This window comes from Gavialis gangeticus, unplaced genomic scaffold, assembly GCF_001723915.1.
Source record: "Gavialis gangeticus isolate Ggan-Ray unplaced genomic scaffold, GavGan_comp1, whole genome shotgun sequence".
Taxonomy (NCBI): Eukaryota; Metazoa; Chordata; order Crocodylia; family Gavialidae; genus Gavialis; species Gavialis gangeticus.
Genome location: NW_017728964.1, coordinates 2,931,117 through 2,949,777, shown reverse-complemented (window position 1 = coordinate 2,949,777; position 18,661 = coordinate 2,931,117). Strand labels below are relative to the sequence as shown.

The 18,661-nt window shown below is 41.0% G+C and overlaps 1 protein-coding gene across 7 annotated transcripts in view; it reads left to right on the top strand.

Moving 5' to 3' along the window:
- Positions 1-18,661, top strand: part of MYH10 (myosin heavy chain 10) — a 148,946-nt gene that overhangs the window by 83,787 nt on the left and 46,498 nt on the right. For all 7 annotated transcript variants that reach the window (XM_019502017.1, XM_019502010.1, XM_019501971.1 and 4 more), the window contains 7 exons: positions 2,529-2,672; positions 2,964-3,059; positions 8,068-8,186; positions 8,675-8,827; positions 9,348-9,521; positions 13,767-13,940; positions 17,496-17,610. In XM_019502017.1, coding sequence (XP_019357562.1) covers positions 2,529-2,672; positions 2,964-3,059; positions 8,068-8,186; positions 8,675-8,827; positions 9,348-9,521; positions 13,767-13,940; positions 17,496-17,610 — 975 coding nt within the window. The remainder of the gene's footprint in view (positions 1-2,528; positions 2,673-2,963; positions 3,060-8,067; positions 8,187-8,674; positions 8,828-9,347; positions 9,522-13,766; positions 13,941-17,495; positions 17,611-18,661) is intronic.

Genomic DNA, 18,661 nt, shown 5'->3' with positions numbered 1-18,661 from the left:
TGAAAAAAGGACAGCTGTTTTCACTCATTTATTCACTCATTCATTTTATTCATTTGATCATTCATTTATTGTTATACTGCAGGAGATTTATTGTTCAGATAATTTGTTGCATGTGCAGGGTATTTTCCATTCAACTTCCACATCACAAGTTCTGGACCAGTGCAGGCTATATAAGGCTTTGTAGATCATTCAGTCGGTCCACTAACTCCTAGCCAGGAACTGAAACTAAAGTGTCTGCAGGTGGCCAGTGACAAAGCATATTGGTAGCAACAGCCAGATGCATACTGGGCAGAATTCCAAGCCATTGGTCAAAACGCAATGAAAGGCCAAGGAAAAACATTTTAGTGTGGTACTTATTCCAAGAGTTATCATCAGCTGCTGTTGACAGTGAATCCTCTCTCTTCCTCTGTTTAATTGATGTAGTTTTCACATACTACCTAAACATTCACACTAACTTTCCAGAGGAGTGGTTATGGTGAATAACTCCATCCCTTATTAACTAAGAATTACCATTGCATGGTATAATAACTAGGGCTGTGCAAAGCTTCGGTCACTGATTCAATTCAGCCCAGTTTGGCAGCCAGATCTCCAAATCAAATCAGGAGACCATTTAAGCTCTCCAAATAAAATTGGAACCCTCCAAATCAATTCAGAGAGATTCAATGATTCGGATATAGACACGGCTTTAAATGTTCTTTCTACATACCTCAAGATACCAGGTGGCTCATGAATGCTGAGATGCTGGGGCAGATGGAGCATCCCACAGAAGCACAAGAGGGTCCCCAACGCGCTTGGCGGTGGACCTGGAAGCAGGCCAGAATCACTTCTGGTCCACTTCCAGGTCCACCGCAGAGCATGTGGGGGAGCCCCCCACACTCCTGTGGGATGCTCCATCCACCCCAGCATCTCAGCATTCATGAGCCACCTGGTACCTTGAAGTATGTAGGAAAACCATTTAAAACTGTCTATGGCCAAATCGCTGATGCTCCGAATCAGCATCGACTCTTCAGATTTGGATTCAGCTAAATAGAATAACTGTCCCTCAATTCAGGCTGGATCTGAATTGAACATGGCCCGTTTCATACACCCCTGATGATAACTACTTGAAGATGTACTGCTTTTGAGCAATGGCTGATCTTGGCATTTTAAATCAGTCAAGATTAACGTAAAAGTGGGCCAATATTTTTAGTTGTGTGTGTGCAGACTAGCATCTACTAGAGCATTTATCAACACATGAAGGTTCTTTTTTGATTCAGTTTGCTTACAATTTTAAAGCATAAGCTGATCAGGCGCAGCTGATCCACTTCATTGGGCAACATGCACAGCACCAGTCGTCTCACTCATTCCTCCTGTAGGACAGTAGGCGACATTCCCCATTTGCAGAGATGAATCTTTGTGGAAAGCCTCTGTTAGTGGAGAAAGCCAGGGTTTCCTGGCTTACAGAGATGTGTCCTAGTGATTTGCTGGGAGAAAAGTCAGTCAGGCATTCCCAGGGTGTGCAGCTTTGGGGCCCTCAAACCCTGGGCACACCTGCCGAAGGCAGCTGGTGAGCAGGAGCAGCCAAGGACTGCCAAAGCTCTTGTGCCATAAAGTTAACAAGTATTTACTGCAATAAGGCAGCAGAAGCTGTCACAGCCACCAATTTGGGCATTTTATGGTACAGCAAATTGTATAGATGTCTATTTGCTCTCCCTTTGTGCCACCCTAAAGGTTGTTCTTGTGGCATAATGGCAATATTTATTTATACCCTCAGAGATTCACAGTTATATATGGAAATGCACTTTTGAAAACCTGATTTCCCCCCCCCCTTAATGTTAGAGAAGCCAGTGGTTTAGCCAGTTTTTACTTGGATGGCCATCACACATGGGTAGAAGGAACATGCATGTTAAGGCCTGCTTTAGAGGATCTTAACAATAATGCAGTAACACATAAACAGGAAAGCATGTAGTTATCCAGTGCAAAGACCTAATCCAGGTAGTTATAAATCCAGTTGGAAGTAACTGCATCTTCTTAATATTAAAAAGATAGTGAAGTTGGCTACATATCTTAGAACTCTTATCTTATGACTAGAACATAGTTTTCAACCCTTTTGGACTCAAGTCATGTCTTGTTAGAACTCTCAGATTGGCAGCTCTTAGTTTGCTCTTATTTTTCCACGCACAAAAATTAGAGGAATTCTTCTGTTGCAGAGAACTCTTAAAGACCACAACAAGTCAGTATATTTCCAACACTGGCTTTTCTACCTGAAATCTCTGGGTGTATCCTTTGAATCATGATTATACACCTTTGTGTAGCACTCTGCAGCACCCTTAAAGTTCTCTCGGCACCCTGATTTGAGAATCATTGGTCTAGAGTTGGAGAAAAATGAACTGCTGAGTTGGTATAATGGCCTATAATCATCTTATTTAAATGCTGATTCATTAACTGAATAAAATGGTATTCTATTTTTTTGTAAAGAAAACTAAACTAAATGAAAAATAAACATGTGCAAAGCTTTTATCTTGGATTTAATTTTTCCACCACTACAGCTGACTTGCTGCTAGAAGGATTTAACAATTACAGATTTTTATCCAATGGCTACATCCCCATTCCTGGGCAGCAAGACAAGGATAACTTTCAGGAGACTATGGAAGCCATGCACATAATGGGCTTTTCCCATGAAGAGATCTTATGTAAGTTATTAAACTCTTGTGATTTCCAGAAGCCACTTGGTTTTTGCTTTTTGTGTGAAGGTATCTATAAACCAAATGAAAAGTGTTGACAGACTTAGCTGATCTAGCTTGAATGCATCAAGAGTCTCTGGTAAACATTTCTTTACCTTTTGCCTTACTTTAATTCTTTTTTTTTTCCTGAGCTTATATGCATGCTGAAAATATGGGTGGGAAGTATGTATATGAGAGTGTTTGGTTAAGATGACCCTTATTCTGTCAACTGCTGTGTTGTTTGTTTGTCTTTTGACACAGCAATGCTGAAAGTGGTGTCCTCAGTACTGCAATTTGGTAATATTTCCTTCAAGAAGGAGAGGAATACTGATCAGGCTTCTATGCCAGAAAATACAGGTAAATTGGCTGTATTTAGGGGCCTCTTATGTGTTGTATGACAAGTTGTTATTTTTATGACTAAAATGTATTCATCATGCATCAGAGTACAAGTACAGTTTTCTGAGCTTCTGTAAAGTTCACTGCCAGGGAGAGGTCATGAATATAACAGTATAAGGAAGCTCTTAAAACTCTATTATTCTCTGCTGTCGTCTTCATTTGTACAGAAATTAAAACTCTGTCAGCAGACACCAAAAGTTTTACGTTCCTTCTAAATTCTGAGCAAGTATTGTACTTGTAGCTTCATTAATTGCTTATCAGCAAAGACTTAAACACCAGGAGAAAAGTGTGCGTTTAAATTGCTTTATTTACTTTGACTCTTGACATTGGTTATGTTGCCAGATGCCAGAATCCTGAATCTATACAGAATTTCCTTTGTGACGTGTCTGAAATTAAACACTGTATTTAGAATATCTGATTTCTGAAATGGCAGGGCAGTGTGACCTAGCATTTACTGTATCAGTGAATGCTTTAAAGGTTAGTTAGTTTGGTATTGGGAGAGCTGCTTAATTATGGAGACTAGTCCCTCATAGTGTTTCAGTCTAGTGCTGGGGTTCTAGCCTTCTAAATCCTGTTATGGAAGGCTTCATCTGAAAATAATTTAAGACTCACCTAAACTTCAGTGAATTTTGGTTGTTTTCATGTCCAAAGATAGCTTTGGAATCTTTTTTTCCCTTCCCTTTTCTTTAAATGAATAAATAAAACATTAAACTAAGCTGTTTAGACACTCTAAACAGCTGTGACTACAAGATCTCAGTACCTAAAACTTACTGGCCCCTTGTGTTAGGAAAGGCTGGATTTCAGTGGAACTGTATTTAGTTAGGCACTCTGCTCCATATTAATGATGTTGTGAGTTAATAATTATCTTTTGTAGTTAAGATTTCAAAACTTGATTTATAAAGCAAATAATTTTTGTATTTAAAATAATTTTAAGTCAGATGTTTGGCATGTATCTTTCCACAGTATCCAAATAAAAAATATTTCAATGCAGACACAATTGGCATACACAATAGAACAAAGTTGTTCTTATGTTTCTGGGTTTAAATTATAAACAGTTATGATTTGTCACAGTACCTTCTATGTAAATTCCTATTAGGTTGAAAAAGTCTAGCTAAACACAATTAAACAGGCACCAAAAACCTCCTATAAATGGACACAACATAATATTACGTAATTGTCTTTAAACAGAGCTGTTCCTTGGGGTCCCTGCAGACAGTGCTGTACAGGCCCCACCAAGGGTGCTACCACTACACACGGCTGCCATGTGCCACCAGGTTTGCGCTCCAGCCACTTGCCAATCCCCCCGCCTACACAGGCTTTTATGCCCCAGGCCCCCCACACACCTAGGGATGGCTCTGCCCTTAAAGATGCACTTATTTTTCTCTACCCCCTTGATTATTTCACAGATTAATCTAGGCACATTGCAATTTTAGTTCATCAGAGAGGTACTTCAGGGGTAATATTCCAAATCTGAAAGAGCAGAATTTTGTTTTTAAGCAAACGGGAAGCTTTTCCATTTGGACAGTAAGCAGAAATAATTTCCAGACTCTCTGCGTGTGCAAGTAAAGACATGATTGGATCTAATGCATGATCCACACAATTGCACTTCCTGCCATGGCACACATGGATGGCAGGAGATATGATTGTGGGATTACACATTGGATCCAATTACACCTTATTGCCAGTGTAAGGGGAGCCCAATCCTGGGCTCTCCCTGCATCAGCAAAGAGCAGGCACCCATGGCTGGGAGCCCCCTTTGAGGGCACAGCTGGGACTGAGAATCCCTGCAGTTGATGGGTTCTGGGTCCTGGCTGTGCCTCACACAGAGCCCTGTCAGCTGCAGGGTGCCTCATTCCTGTCTACAGATGAAGCACAGCCAGTCCCAAGAACCCCGTGAGAGCCCAGAGGTTTCACGCAGCACCGAACCTTGGGGATTATGGTAGCCACGTTTCCTAGGCCTCGGGGGTTTCATGCTAGGCATGGTACATCCCTGTCTGTCAGCACTCAGGCTCCCAGCTGCAGAGGAGACCCTATTACATGTGCAAATGAAAGCTCAATTGCAACCATCTGTAAAATTAGTACACATTTTTGACCATCTGTAAACTTGGTACACATTGGCTAACTTTTTAGCTGGTTGGAGCTTTTTGTCATGTAATAGCTACTTTGCAGGTGTAGCTGGTCTCAAGGTAAATGCACAATTACACAATTAATTGTACAGTACTTGTAACACAGAGGGAGCCATAAAGCCACAGATGTCTTAAGTCAGAGGTGAGAGAGAGACCCAGATCTTATATTTGCATCCCTCTGAGATGGCTATAGACCAGACAGAACCAAAAACTCCTTCCTGTGGAGGCTAGCTCTCTGGCCAGCCAAGAGGGAAAGCAACTTGGAAACATGGAAAACAGGCAAGAGGGAGCCTGACTGACTGGCTCAGGAAGGTACATACTGGTCTGACAAGGGGGACTGAGGCCTTGTCTCCACAATCTGTGTATTTTTTGCATTACATTGGGCAAACTGCCTAAATGGTACCAGTTGCAGAAAGCAGGCTTCATCACATGATACTGTACACAAGAAGGAGGGCTCTCCTCATTGGCTGAAATAGAAGCCCAGACTGGACTTTTTGGAAAACCTTCCAATGGCAGTCCTCATTACAGGAACAACTTGTTGGAAGATATTACCCAGAATCCTTAACAGGGAAGAGTGTGTGTCTGGGGAGGAAGAGAGAGCCTGATGGATTACTAGTAGCAAACCTCAAGGTCCCTGACTTTCCTTGTTGGAGATAAACCCACATGTGTACATGATTCAGCCTTTTCCAGTATTCTGTGGCTAGTCTACCTTGCTGCTGCATGGGATACCAGCTAACTCTTGTTCACTGTCCCACTTTCTTCTGTGATACGTCTTGCCGCAACACCCAGTTTATACCAGAGGGTGGAGTTGGGCATGCTGAGGATTGGTGTTTCATTTTTGGAATGCTCTGTGCAGTGTAAGCAAGTCATCCCCCTTAGCCCCCACCCCCTAGCTTGCATTGCTGCAACTCCATGGAGCTAGGTCATTTCCCTATTACTAAAATGTAAGTCATGGCATTACTCTGGATTATAACTACATGAGTTCGGCTATAAGTCAATGTCCGTGATGCATTTGGTTAAAATTCATAAACATCCTTAGGAGCAAGAGCCAGAACTCAGAGCTCCCAATCTTCAAGGGCAGGAAAGGACCCTCTTCCTTGGGCTTCGTCTCTGCTTGTATTCCTTCTGGCCCCATAACTCTCTAGCTATTGGCTGCCCAGTGCCAGCTTCAAGAGAAAGAGGGTGGGAGATGCTATGCCCCAGCTATGAACGCTTGTGAGGAGATGTAAGTCCAGCGTGCTGGAGGCATAGGAGGCATGCTCGCAAGCATCCAGTATGCTAAGGCATAGGAGGCATAGGTCCAAGCACCTTGAAGCTGGTCGGGGGTGGGGAGCTCAGAGAGAGAGGGTGTCTGGAGCAAGTGCTTTAACTGTTAGTGATCCTCTTCATGCATAAACAGCCTATGTTGTCAAAGGGGGAGAGGATTCTAAGCAGCTGGACATTTTATTTAGCACGAGTTTGAATTTCCTATTAAATTGGATGGAGAGTCTCCTGCTTCCTGCATGGAGGTCTGTCTCCAGAGGCATTTAACTACCGTGGACAGGAGAGCTGTGCACTCTGCAGGGTTAAATGAGGTTAGCCTAAGGGGTGAGAGAGAAATTGTGTACTTGCAGTCACTAATAGGATAAGAAAACTATGCCTCTTACGTGAGCAAAATAAGATGCCTCTCCAAATTCTGGTAATCAGCACTAGAACTTTGTTAGCAGTATAACCAGTATATGGAACCTGGAGCTTTGAAGGCAGATTACAGTATGTTCAATACTAATAAAATGCAGGTAGTAATTTATGTGTACTAACTTTCTAACACCTGTTCCAGAACAAACAGTTTCCCACTTTGTAGAAGAGAAAATCAGTTGTTTTGTTAAATATCATATTGGAGAAAATAAAGAGAGGCTGTTGTTGTTATCATTATCATACTAGATATTTTACTTGGGAGGCTTGGGAAACTTGAGAAAAATACTTAGCTCTAAAGCTAAGAATATCTTAACCTCAAAAATGAATCTGATAGTCAAGTCCAAATGCCTATGTTATTAATAGTAAATTCAATTAGGAAAGAATATGCATATAGAAAGAAAGAGTAAAAAATAGTAGAGGTGTTGCCAAACCAGAAAAGGTCCATAGCCTATTTACTTAATAGTCTGCCTTTCGTATTGTTCTGTATCAGATACTTTAAACCAGGGGTGTCAAACTTGCGTGTCCATATGGACCACATCCAGATCAGTGGCAGCAGTGCCACATAGGTTAATACAGCCATTTACTCACCTGCCACTGCTGAAATGTATACCCAACAGAGCTCTGTACCTAGGATTTTGGTGGTGGTGGTAGGTGCTGCCCCTGCTAGCCATGCCCCCGAGTTCCAGCCCCTCCAGGAGCCCCACAGATGGAAAATGTTCTGCATGGTGTGATGCAGCATAGTCATAAATATCCATAGCAATCCATTGACATACTTGCCTGCATTGAAATGCAGCAGTGCATTATAGGAAGCCTTAGTAGTATTGAGTCTGTCACTTGCTAAAATGTGAGGCTCCTACCCATTTTCTTAAGCTAGTAACATCTGGCATTCTATAACAAAAGACAAATGAATTGTAATGGAAAGCTAGGGGTCTGTGTCTACACACAGGCTCCTTACAGGTATAAGCTATAATTTAACAACAATCAGCCTTGTATATAATAAGACTATTTTGAGTTTTTAATAAAAATAATTAAGCCAGTCACAAGTTCAAGAGCCTTTTGCCTTAATATTCTAACTAGTTGCTGTGGCAATTTGAATATTCAAGTATCTTAGCATTTTCTTTTCTTCTTTTTCTTGTTTCTGTTTGTTTTTGGGTTTTTTTTAACTTCAGTTGCGCAGAAACTCTGCCACCTCCTGGGAATGAATGTAATGGAGTTTACCCGGGCTATACTTACACCACGCATTAAAGTTGGCAGAGACTATGTTCAGAAAGCCCAAACTAAAGAACAAGTAAGTTGTGAGATTTGTAGTGTATAGAAATAAAGTAAAGCTACATTTCATTTAAATTCACTGAAAGCTGCTTAAAGTTCGTCATGATCATTCTAGTTCCTCTTTAAACAAATTATTGTATTAAATAGTTTTGTTTGGCAAAACCAAAGAATGTATAGAATACAAGAAAAATCTTTTACCTCCTGCTAGTCTTGATTCTCATACAATTGTAAGTATCACATTTTCAGAACACCTAATATGTTGCTTAAAAATTAATTTTTTTCATTGCTAACCAAATGAAAATCTGTGCTGTTTGTTTTCTTAGTTCAGTGGAATTGACTGTATTACACTTTTTTAAGTTCTTTTGAACAGTTACTTGTGAAAACATCTCTCTGTTATTTTGATGTTTAGTACGATTTTAAACTCTTGAATATATGTTATTATAATATGATTTATTCCAATATATTCTTATTTATTGTAATAAATGTGTAATATATTTTGACTTCCAGGCAGATTTTGCAGTGGAAGCCTTGGCAAAAGCCACCTATGAACGTCTCTTCCGCTGGCTTGTTCACCGAATTAATAAAGCTCTGGATAGGACCAAACGACAGGGAGCATCTTTTATTGGTATTCTGGATATTGCTGGATTTGAGATCTTTGAGGTATATCATAAAGCAAACTATTAGGAAATAATGTATATCTTTACATACTAGTTTCCCTCTAAAGCACTTGCAATAATTTGATTTGACTGACAGCAGTAAAATGATTACTTGCAAGATGCAACAAAGACTTCATGAAGTTTTTAATTAGTTTTAGGAAATGTAAAGGTTGCGGCTACTCTAGCTTATCATGGCAAAAACTGAGAAGCCACAATTTCTATTCTTGAAGTGTGTCTACCCGTGAATAACCATCTATTTTTTGGTAGCAGGTTTTTTTTGGGGGGGGGGGGGGTTGTTCCTGTTGCATAGCAGTCTTCTGTCCACTACAGGTGATGATGGTAACAGTATTTTGCCAGTGATTTGAACTATTATTGAATAATTTTACACCTAGCAAACTTCTTATGAAATTGAAGGAAACTATAATAGAATGAGATTTTTACTCTGTGAACATTTCTTTCAATGTATGTAATGATGAAAAACCCTGCTATTGAATTATTTGACTCATGCACTAAATATTTTGTAGCTGAACTCTTTTGAGCAACTCTGTATCAACTATACCAATGAGAAGTTGCAGCAGTTGTTCAACCACACCATGTTCATCCTGGAACAGGAAGAGTACCAGCGAGAGGGTATAGAATGGAACTTCATTGATTTTGGACTGGATCTACAGCCTTGCATTGATTTAATAGAAAGGCCTGTAAGTTTTTTTGTTTGTTTGTTTTGTTTTTTTGTTTGTTTGTTTTTTGTTTTTTGTTTGGGTTGTGCCTTTTGTGTGTGCACTTTTCTTTCTTTTTTCCTTGTCTTCTCCAGGCCAGTTATGGATCCTCTTTAAGTTGTCCTGTCAAGTAAATTAATTCAAACATCCAGTCACTGATAATAAACTATTAAGTAGTAGAATTTGGTTTCTCAACTTTGCTCACTGACATAATCCTATTTGTATGTGAGGACATGATGCGCGTTGTTAGGAGACATAAAGTTAAATACTTTCACCTAGTATCTTTTAAATTACTAACCTGGTCTTTTTTGCTTTCATCTTCAAGCTAAGCTATGCCTAAATATTTTAGAATATTTAATATGTTTGATTTAGGGTGAAGTCCAAACTCTAACATCTGTATGCGCAAAACTCCCCGTAACTTATGTGGGTCCAGGTTTTCCCCAGAAATTTTCCTTGTGTGTAGGAGTGAGCTTTTAGGAGGCCAGTTTCTCAAGTTTGTTTTCATTGTACTTGGCTAGATGATTCTAGTGGTTGCTCAATATGTGAGGGTAGAGTATCACTCCAATCTGTTTGCAAAAGGCACTAGAAGCAGGATGCCCACCAATACTGAGAGATTTTTTTTTACCTCATCCTTCCCTTCCATTTTCCCCTTCTCCAACACAGCCAGGACCCTCAGTTTATCCTAAACTTCTGTATAGAATGATGATGCTCTAATGAATTATTAAGCTGTTGTAACATAATCTTATTTTGTGTTAGAACTTTCTAAAATATAATTAAAAGCAACATAGACCAGAGACTCAGGTCAGTGTTACAGGTTACCTTTTAAACTGTCATAAAGATGCTTACAATGGGAGCATTCTCCCATTAAAGGATGTTAATTCATGTTAAGTACCCTATAACCCAGGGGTTCCCAACATTTACGTGCCCAAGGGCACATTGGAATTTAAAAGAAAAAGCAACGGGCACCAATTTATAACAGCATTTTTTGTTGGAATAATGATTTTTACTGCTTGTGAAAATGCATGTGGGCACCTGAATAAACCTCAGGGGGCACCACAGTACCTGTGGGCACCATGTTGGAAACAGCTGCTCTAACCATTTTACTTATGCCACTTCTGGTGGGAGGTATCTTTTGATCCATTTTATCTAAGTCATTCCTGGGTATTGTTAGTCTCCTCCAATAAGATAAACTGTTCCATTTTTGTTCCTACAACATCCTAGCATGTACCAATCCCAGCCCTTTCCACTCCTTTGTTCCATACTTTAGTTGATCTAATAAAATATATTGGATTTACCCAAAGAACCTTGTCTGCCTTTGTTCCGTAGGCAAACTTTCAACCCTCCTGAACTCTATTGCCAAAGTGGGTGGTGATGGCCCCAAGCCAAACCCCCTCTTGCCCCGAGTGGATGCAGCTGCAGCATACCCTGACCACTCTGAGCACCCAGGTGCAGTTCACCAGTTTGCTGCTTCCTTTAGCACCCCCATGCAAACAATAGCAATCCTACTACCTATTAGGGGTGTGCAGAGTGGACCCTATCCGATTCAGGTTCGGCCTTAAGTGGGGACAGTGATTTGATTCGTTGATTTGGATCACTGTCTCTGATTTGATTTGGCTGAATCTGAAGATTTGATGCCGATTCAGAGATCAGCCATGGGGGGACCCCAGGTGCCCCCTCACCCCTGGACACAGGAGGCACCAGTCGCCAAGCTGGGGGGCATAGGGGGGCCCCCTGGCAGACCCAGAAGTGCTTGTGGTCCACTTCCGGGTCAACTGCCGAGCGCGCTGGGGAGCCCCCCGTGCTCCTGCAGGACGCTCCATTAGCCATGAATGACACATACCCCTGGTGGCTGGGGGGGCAAGGTGGTGGCAGTAAGCGGGGGAGCTCCCAGAGACGCCAGGGGAGGGGGGGAGAGTGGTGAGCACTAATCAAGGGTCAGCAACCAGCCACCAGCAGCAGTGGTCAACAAGAATTGCGGACCCCCCACAAGTGCCGCCAACTATGTCAGTGACACCTTTTTGCAGGGGGTGCACCACCATGCTTGGGGTGCACGTGCACCCGCATGCACACCTACTTGTCACCCCTGCCATTTGCCCCAGCATTGCAGCATTCACGAGCTGCCTGGTACCTTGAGGTATGTAGAAAAAACATTTAAATCTGGGTCTATCTCCAAATCAATTCGGAGGGTTCCAATTTGATTCAGAAAGATTTAAAAGGTCCTCAATTTGATTCAGATTCAGAGATTCGGCTGCTAAATTAGGCCAAATCTCTGCTAAATCAAATCGGGGACTGAAGCTTTGCATGGCCCTACTACCTATCTCCATTAAAAATATAGACCAGAGAATGGAAACCACCAGGTAGGCCGCAAACTGGTTCTCAGCTCTATTTCAGTGTCATGCATGCAATAAGCCTGCTAAGTTTCGGCTCTGTCCTGGTGTGAGTTTCGGCTCAGCCCTCGCCACCACTACCAACCTCCACTCCCCCATCTTAATTCAGTGAAACACATGCAAGATTTTCTCTTTACTTCTCCCCCCTGTCTCTTTACTTCTCTCCCCTGTCCATTCACTTCAAATGTGTTTTGGTCCTGCCCCCACCTCCTCCAGGCTGCAAAGTGAGGGAAGCCACAGTCACCATGGTGGTTTTTCCACATCTGAGCTATGTGCCACACTCTCCTCTCCCAGGAAAAGTCCTGGCTCTTGTCCATGCTCCCGCTCACCAGGCCCTCTAATGGAAAGTCTGTTGTGCAGTCTGAGATGGCATTAAACCTTAACCTGCGGCTGCTCTGAAACTGTTCTTAGCTTTATGACTTATAACGTTCTACAGTTTTTAAGTGTTTTAAAGGTAACCTGCAACAGCACCCTGAGAAATTCTTTAGTCATAACCTGGCACTGCATGCTTGCATGCTAACAGTCCATACAAACAAGGATTGGTGACGTAACTTCCTGTGACCAGCATTTCAAGCTCTAAGTCAGTCTTCTCGTATCTTTTTACATTTGAGCTATTTTGCTTTTACTAGCGCTTCATATTCAGCCATTTGTATTCTAAAGTAAACTTTACACTTTTCTTCCTAAAAATGGTCTACTTTTACCAATAGCATCAAGGTCCAATAAACCTTTTTTTCTTTCTTTCTTTAAGATTATCAAGGGGAAATCTTATTTCAGTTATCACTTTGGAGGGCTTTGCCTCTTTGGAAGCAACAACTTTTATTCTGCTAAAAAACCTGAGGGGAGAATTGTGGATGTTTTCAGTATCTGGATGTTTAGCATGAATGTTCAAAAAATTCTCAAGAAATTAAGAGCCAGCTGTTATTTCCTCTTTAATATTCCTGTAAATTAAGTTGTATGGTTACACGATATGTACAGTTGCCTCATACAGCCATACAGGGGTGACGCATAGGGGGTGCATGTGTACCCCCTCAGCATGGCAATGCAACCCCTACAAAAAGGCGCTGCTGAAACTGTCGGTGGCACCTGTGGGTGGTTGCCGCTTGCCCTCCCCCGCTGGCCACTGCCGACGCTGTTGAGCGGTTGCTGACCCTTGGTCAGCACTCCTCACCCCCCAGCAGCATCTGCGGGAGCTTCCCCCGCTTGCTGCCACAGGGGCCATGTGCCGTTCATGCAGCCATATCTTACAAATTGTGTGAACAGGCAAATTAACAGCAACTTGTTTTAATGTGTAAAATTTCATAAATTAATTTCTTGTATTTTCTTGCATACAAGACTAGCAAGAATCTGCTTCCCCTTGAAAAGATAATGACATACAACATATCCTCACCTGCAAATTCAGGATAATTATTGTTCCCTATCTTATCTAGGCCTTGAAGATCAATACATTAAGATTGTGAGGTGCTTGGACCTTATGGTATGGGGTAACACCTTTTTTAAAAAAGAAAAAAAACACCTGTATATATAAGTGGGGTAAAGATTTTGCGTTTCTCAAGACTTTTTTTTTTTTAATGAAAACCATTTGAATTCTGTAACCTAGGGCTTCTACAGTTGTACTTTAAAAGGCATGGATCTGCCCTGTAAGTGAGGATGTTCTGCAGGATTTATAATATATGTATCTGTCCAAAGAATTCTCTCTCTCTCTCAATTTTCTGCGTGTAAATAAAACTAAAATTTACTAAATCAGGTCTCAACAATGGTTTTAACAGTCAATGCAGATTTTTTTTTTTTTAAAACGTGTTGGTGTAAAAGCTTACTTCAATATCCAATACCTCTTTCTTAGGCAAACCCTCCTGGTGTATTGGCTTTACTTGATGAAGAGTGCTGGTTCCCTAAAGCTACTGACAAGACCTTTGTGGAAAAATTGGTTCAAGAACAAGGATCCCACTCTAAATTCCAAAAACCAAGGCAACTAAAGGACAAGGCTGATTTCTGCATTATTCATTATGCAGGGAAGGTAAGGGTTGCATGGTAAACCATTTGTTCAGAAAATGACTGATCTGTTGTAAATAGAAGATTTTTCTTAAAGGTTTAGCTATATTATCATCTTTTTTCTGATTTATAACATCCCAAATATAACATGCATCTCCTTTTGAGAAGGCTCCAAGAAGGAAAAAAGATCTTACCTTAGAGTTTGGTTAAGTATTTGAGCTCTGAGGTCTACAGGGTTGGGGACTACGTGCCAGGACTCGGAGCTTAGGGATTGGGAGCCACATGCTAGGGCTGGAAGCTGTGCTGGCACTGGGTCTGGGATCTTGTGTCTAGGTCTGATATGGGCACATCAGCAACAGTTACAAAGCCAGTGCACAGTCCCAGACTCAAGTGCTCTGGGTCCAACCCTGTACAGATCCAGAAACTTGGCAAGGGAGGGAAGGAAGCTGCAGCAATTAGCACTGCACTGCTTTGTCCCCCACTGCCCCTGCCAAATGTTCAGACCCATGGGGAGACCTTTTCCTCGCATAAAATGAGTACTTTTAATTTTCCCCAGCTGGTTTTTGGGGGAAAATGTGCAGGTTATATGCAAGAAAATATGATATTTAGACATATGGCTCAAATGTAAGAAGAGTTTAGCTTCTTTCTTAAAGCATTTGGGAATTACATTCATACTACTGAACCATACTGTAAAGTGTTAAAACTGTTAGAGGATGTTAAATAAACATAGAAGAAATATAAGATTTAAAAATAGACTAAAATGGTTTATTTAGTTCAATGACTATATTCACCAAGTATTAGTTATTGGAAAAATACTTATTCTATTTGACGCTGTTTTGCATGGCAGCTGGATTTTTTATAAGGGTTTCTGTTGAAAGGAATTTAGTTGCTTTGAAATTGGCATTCTTAAGATTGTAGATTTAATGGCTCTTGAGTTCGAAGTCCTGTGTTTTGAACAGACAGGTTAGTGACAATACCAGCTTTTTACTTTTTCCCATCTTTATGCTTCTCTTTCTAAGTGCAGGTGTGTGAAGAATCCCATTTAGGGCTAAAAATGTATTTTGGTCTTCATTACTCTTTCAGTCTTTGTTTGCTATTGGGACTGACTGGACTTGGACCCCAGTTGTGAAAAGGCAACTTACCATGATGAAATGGCTCACTTTAAGTCTGTAACTATTGCCAGTGTTTAGTACTTATATCATCTATCTAGTAGGGCTGTGCGAAGCTTCAGTCCCTGATTCAATTCGGCAGAGATTCAGCCTGATTCAGTGGCCAAATCTCCAAATCGAATCAGGAGACCCTTTTAATCTCTCCGAATCGAATCAGAGGCCTCTGAATTGGTTCGGAGAGATTCGATGATTCGGACATAGACACAGTGTTAAATGTATTTTCTACATACCTCCAGGTACCAGGCGGCTCGTGAACACTGCAATGCTGGGGCGAATGGAGTGTCTCACAGGACTGCTGGGTGCTCCCCAGTGTGCTTGGTACTTCTGGTCCACTTATGGGTCTGCCAGGGAGAGTGTGGTGGCCACAAGCTCCCCCCTTTCCCCCCCCTCCACCCCGGTGACCCCTTTGACTCAGTGACTGGTGTCTCCTGGGGGCACCCAGGGTCCCCCCATGGCCAATCACCGAGCCAAGCATGCCCGCCACGTGCTCCCCAGCGGACCCAGAAGTGAACCAGAAGCACTTCCAGTCCACTTCCAGGTTCACTGGAAGTACTTCCAGTCCACTTCCAGGTCCACTGAGCATGCAGGGGACCTCCCCCCCCACCCCCACTCCTGTGGGATGCTCCATCCACCCCAGCATGGCAGCATTCATGAGCTGCACCTGGTACCTCGAGGAATGTAGGAAAAACATTTTAAAGCTGTGTCTATGGCCGAATTGCTGATTCTCCAAATCGGCATCAAGTCTTCAGATTTGGATTCAGTCAAATCGAATTGGGGACAGTGATCTGAATCAGTGATTTGAATCACTGTCCCCAATTTTGGGCCAAATCCAAATCTAATATGGCCTGTTTTGCACACCCCTGTTACGTAGGCCAGATATGACTTGTTGCCATTGAATTTTTCTGTTTGTTCTAGAATTCTTTTCTCCTTGGGCTTCCAGGGTTACATGAACACTTCCTTTTCTGTAAATAATGTTATTCTGGTAGGTGGTTCCCCCCACCCCCTCATTGTCAAAAATCAGCATTTGTTATGCTGATATATATGGTGTGTGTGAAATAGCTGCAATCAGCTTCTGAGTGGATTTTACTTTCATGCTTGACAGAAGGAAATCTCCATTGACAAAAAGATTTAAATTGCATTCCCCCTTTGCCGCATGTACAACCATTTAGCTAGCTTCTATAGGTGCTGTTGAGCTCATTGCATATGTTAATGTCTGTATACATTTCTGTTCCTCATACAACCTGTCCATATGCTGCCTTCCCAACCTCCTCGGTATCAAACTGTCTGCAACTTCTGCTTTCCCCAGTACTGAGGGTTTGATATGACCTCTGTGTCACTTGTTCTGTACATAACACTTCCCCTATCGTCTTCCAGATGTGATGGTATGGGAGTGTAAGTCAAGGTGACAGCATCTTAACTGCATTTTAGAGTATGAGCCAAGAGTATTGTTTTGGTAGATGTCGGTGGCTGTCCTCAATCAATCATATGATCTGAAGGCAGAGAAGACTGAAGCTCTAGAAGTGCTCAACTGGTGGCAGAGTTAATACTTATCTTGTTAGCTGCCTTACCTGCAGTTAACAGGTGGAGAAACTTTGGTCTGTGTAGTTTTCAGAGACCTGGATGCTTCTGGGTTTTGGCTGCTGCTTGGTTCTTGTTCCTAGCTGCTAAGTAGCTTTGAGACAGAACTCCCTGTATCTTAATGTCAGCAATTTCTTCCATAGTTGCAATAGGGAAGTTAAGAGATCACAAATAAGAAAATAGGCATTCTGTGCACTTAAGCTAAGAGACGTCACAAAAGACTATGAAAACTGATTTTTTTTTTCTTTTCTTTTTTTTTGAGCAATACCATTCTATACAGGAAAAAAAAATTGGAAGATTTCCAACCTAAAATATGTATGCTGTCAAGATAGAAGCTTTGTTTATTTTTTGTATACTTAAATAACAATGTGTTGTGTAATTATTATAGTCATCAAGCTAAAAGTATCTGTTTGTACTAAACTGTTAATTTTACCTTTTGTAATTTAAGTGCAGTCATTTAAAGTCTTACCGCATTGGGGTTCTTTTGACATCTCCATAATGGGCATTATGTCGTACTGAGGCTTTATCTGAAAAAAGTTGTGATTTCATTGTTAAAAGAACAAAGACTGTTAAAATTGCACAATATATATTTTTAATTTAAAATGTTTTACGGTACTTTTTTTGTTAGTAAGGAGAAATATACTAACTCTTAGAGTCATACAAACCTTAATAAGAGAATGGAGGTGTAAAACCTTTTAAAAGGTATAAAGGAGAAAGATTAAGAAAAAAGGACATCTTATTGTAAATTTTTTTAAAGGCTAGTTTAATTTAAAACCTCAAGCCAGCAGTGTCCACTAAACTGTCCAGGTGTAATTTTGCTTGCTTCTTTATAGGTAGACTACAAGGCAGATGAGTGGCTCATGAAGAATATGGACCCTCTGAATGATAATGTGGCTACACTCCTGCACCAGTCTTCTGACAAATTTGTTGCAGAGCTTTGGAAGGATGGTAAGAGCGTAGTCTGGGTGCACAACAATTTATATAATGAGATGCATCTTGTTTGAAAGGTGTTTTATGTTTTCATGCTTTTCAGACCTTCAGATCATTAGTTTCTTTCTATCTGTTGGCATGGATAAAATGTTCACAGCCAAAAGTACAAGCAGGGGATCCAGTTTCTTCCATAGTATGAATCTGGTTCTTTGCACATGTACCATCTCTAATGAGTTGCTTTTCACGTCCATTTCTTAAACTATTTGATCACTTACAGCTTGTAGAACTCATTGCCATGCACGGAAGTCTCAATTTCTAGATGAAACCCTATACTGGAGTGAGTCCCTTAGAGTTAGGTATAAGCATCAGTTGTGGTGGTGCTGTTGCTAACCAAGATTTGCATTTTGTGAAAACAAGAACATGATTATTTGCTCACCATAACAAATGGGAAGCCAATATCCTAGAAAGTCTGTCTCTTCAAACCAGAATAAGTTATACTGGTGTTTACAGCATAACACATTTAAAACTCCTTAATGCAATATTGTTTTTATTGGACTCCACATTGACATTTAGCTAATTATCTACACATCAGCTAAACTAGCTGCATATGATTTCTCTTGTCCACCAAAGTAATTAAAGGAGCACAGTCTATACCCATAACAGAACAGAAGTTTGGCACACATGGACTGATTTAAAAATGGCAGAACCTGGTCTAAAATTTGCACATACATTCCCCCCCCTCCCCCCCCGAGGACAAACGTACGTTATGTTTGCTACTGATTTCAACTATATCACTTACAGAAAACCACCTAACTTGGATCAATTCTGCCTCAGGATTTTTGAGTGTCTGTACCTAGCCCATTTGTTTCATGATATAGCTATATCCAAGCAATATGTTAATGCTGAGTTTACTATTTACTTACAGGCTAAGGAATATCCCAGTGATTAGATTCAGCTGCAGAGAGCAAGTTTTTTGTGTGTACATATATAAAACTTGTTTTAGCCTGTAATCTGTCGTTTTATTTTTTTTCTTTCAAGTAAATCTGTTTGCTCTGCAAACAAATGTCAG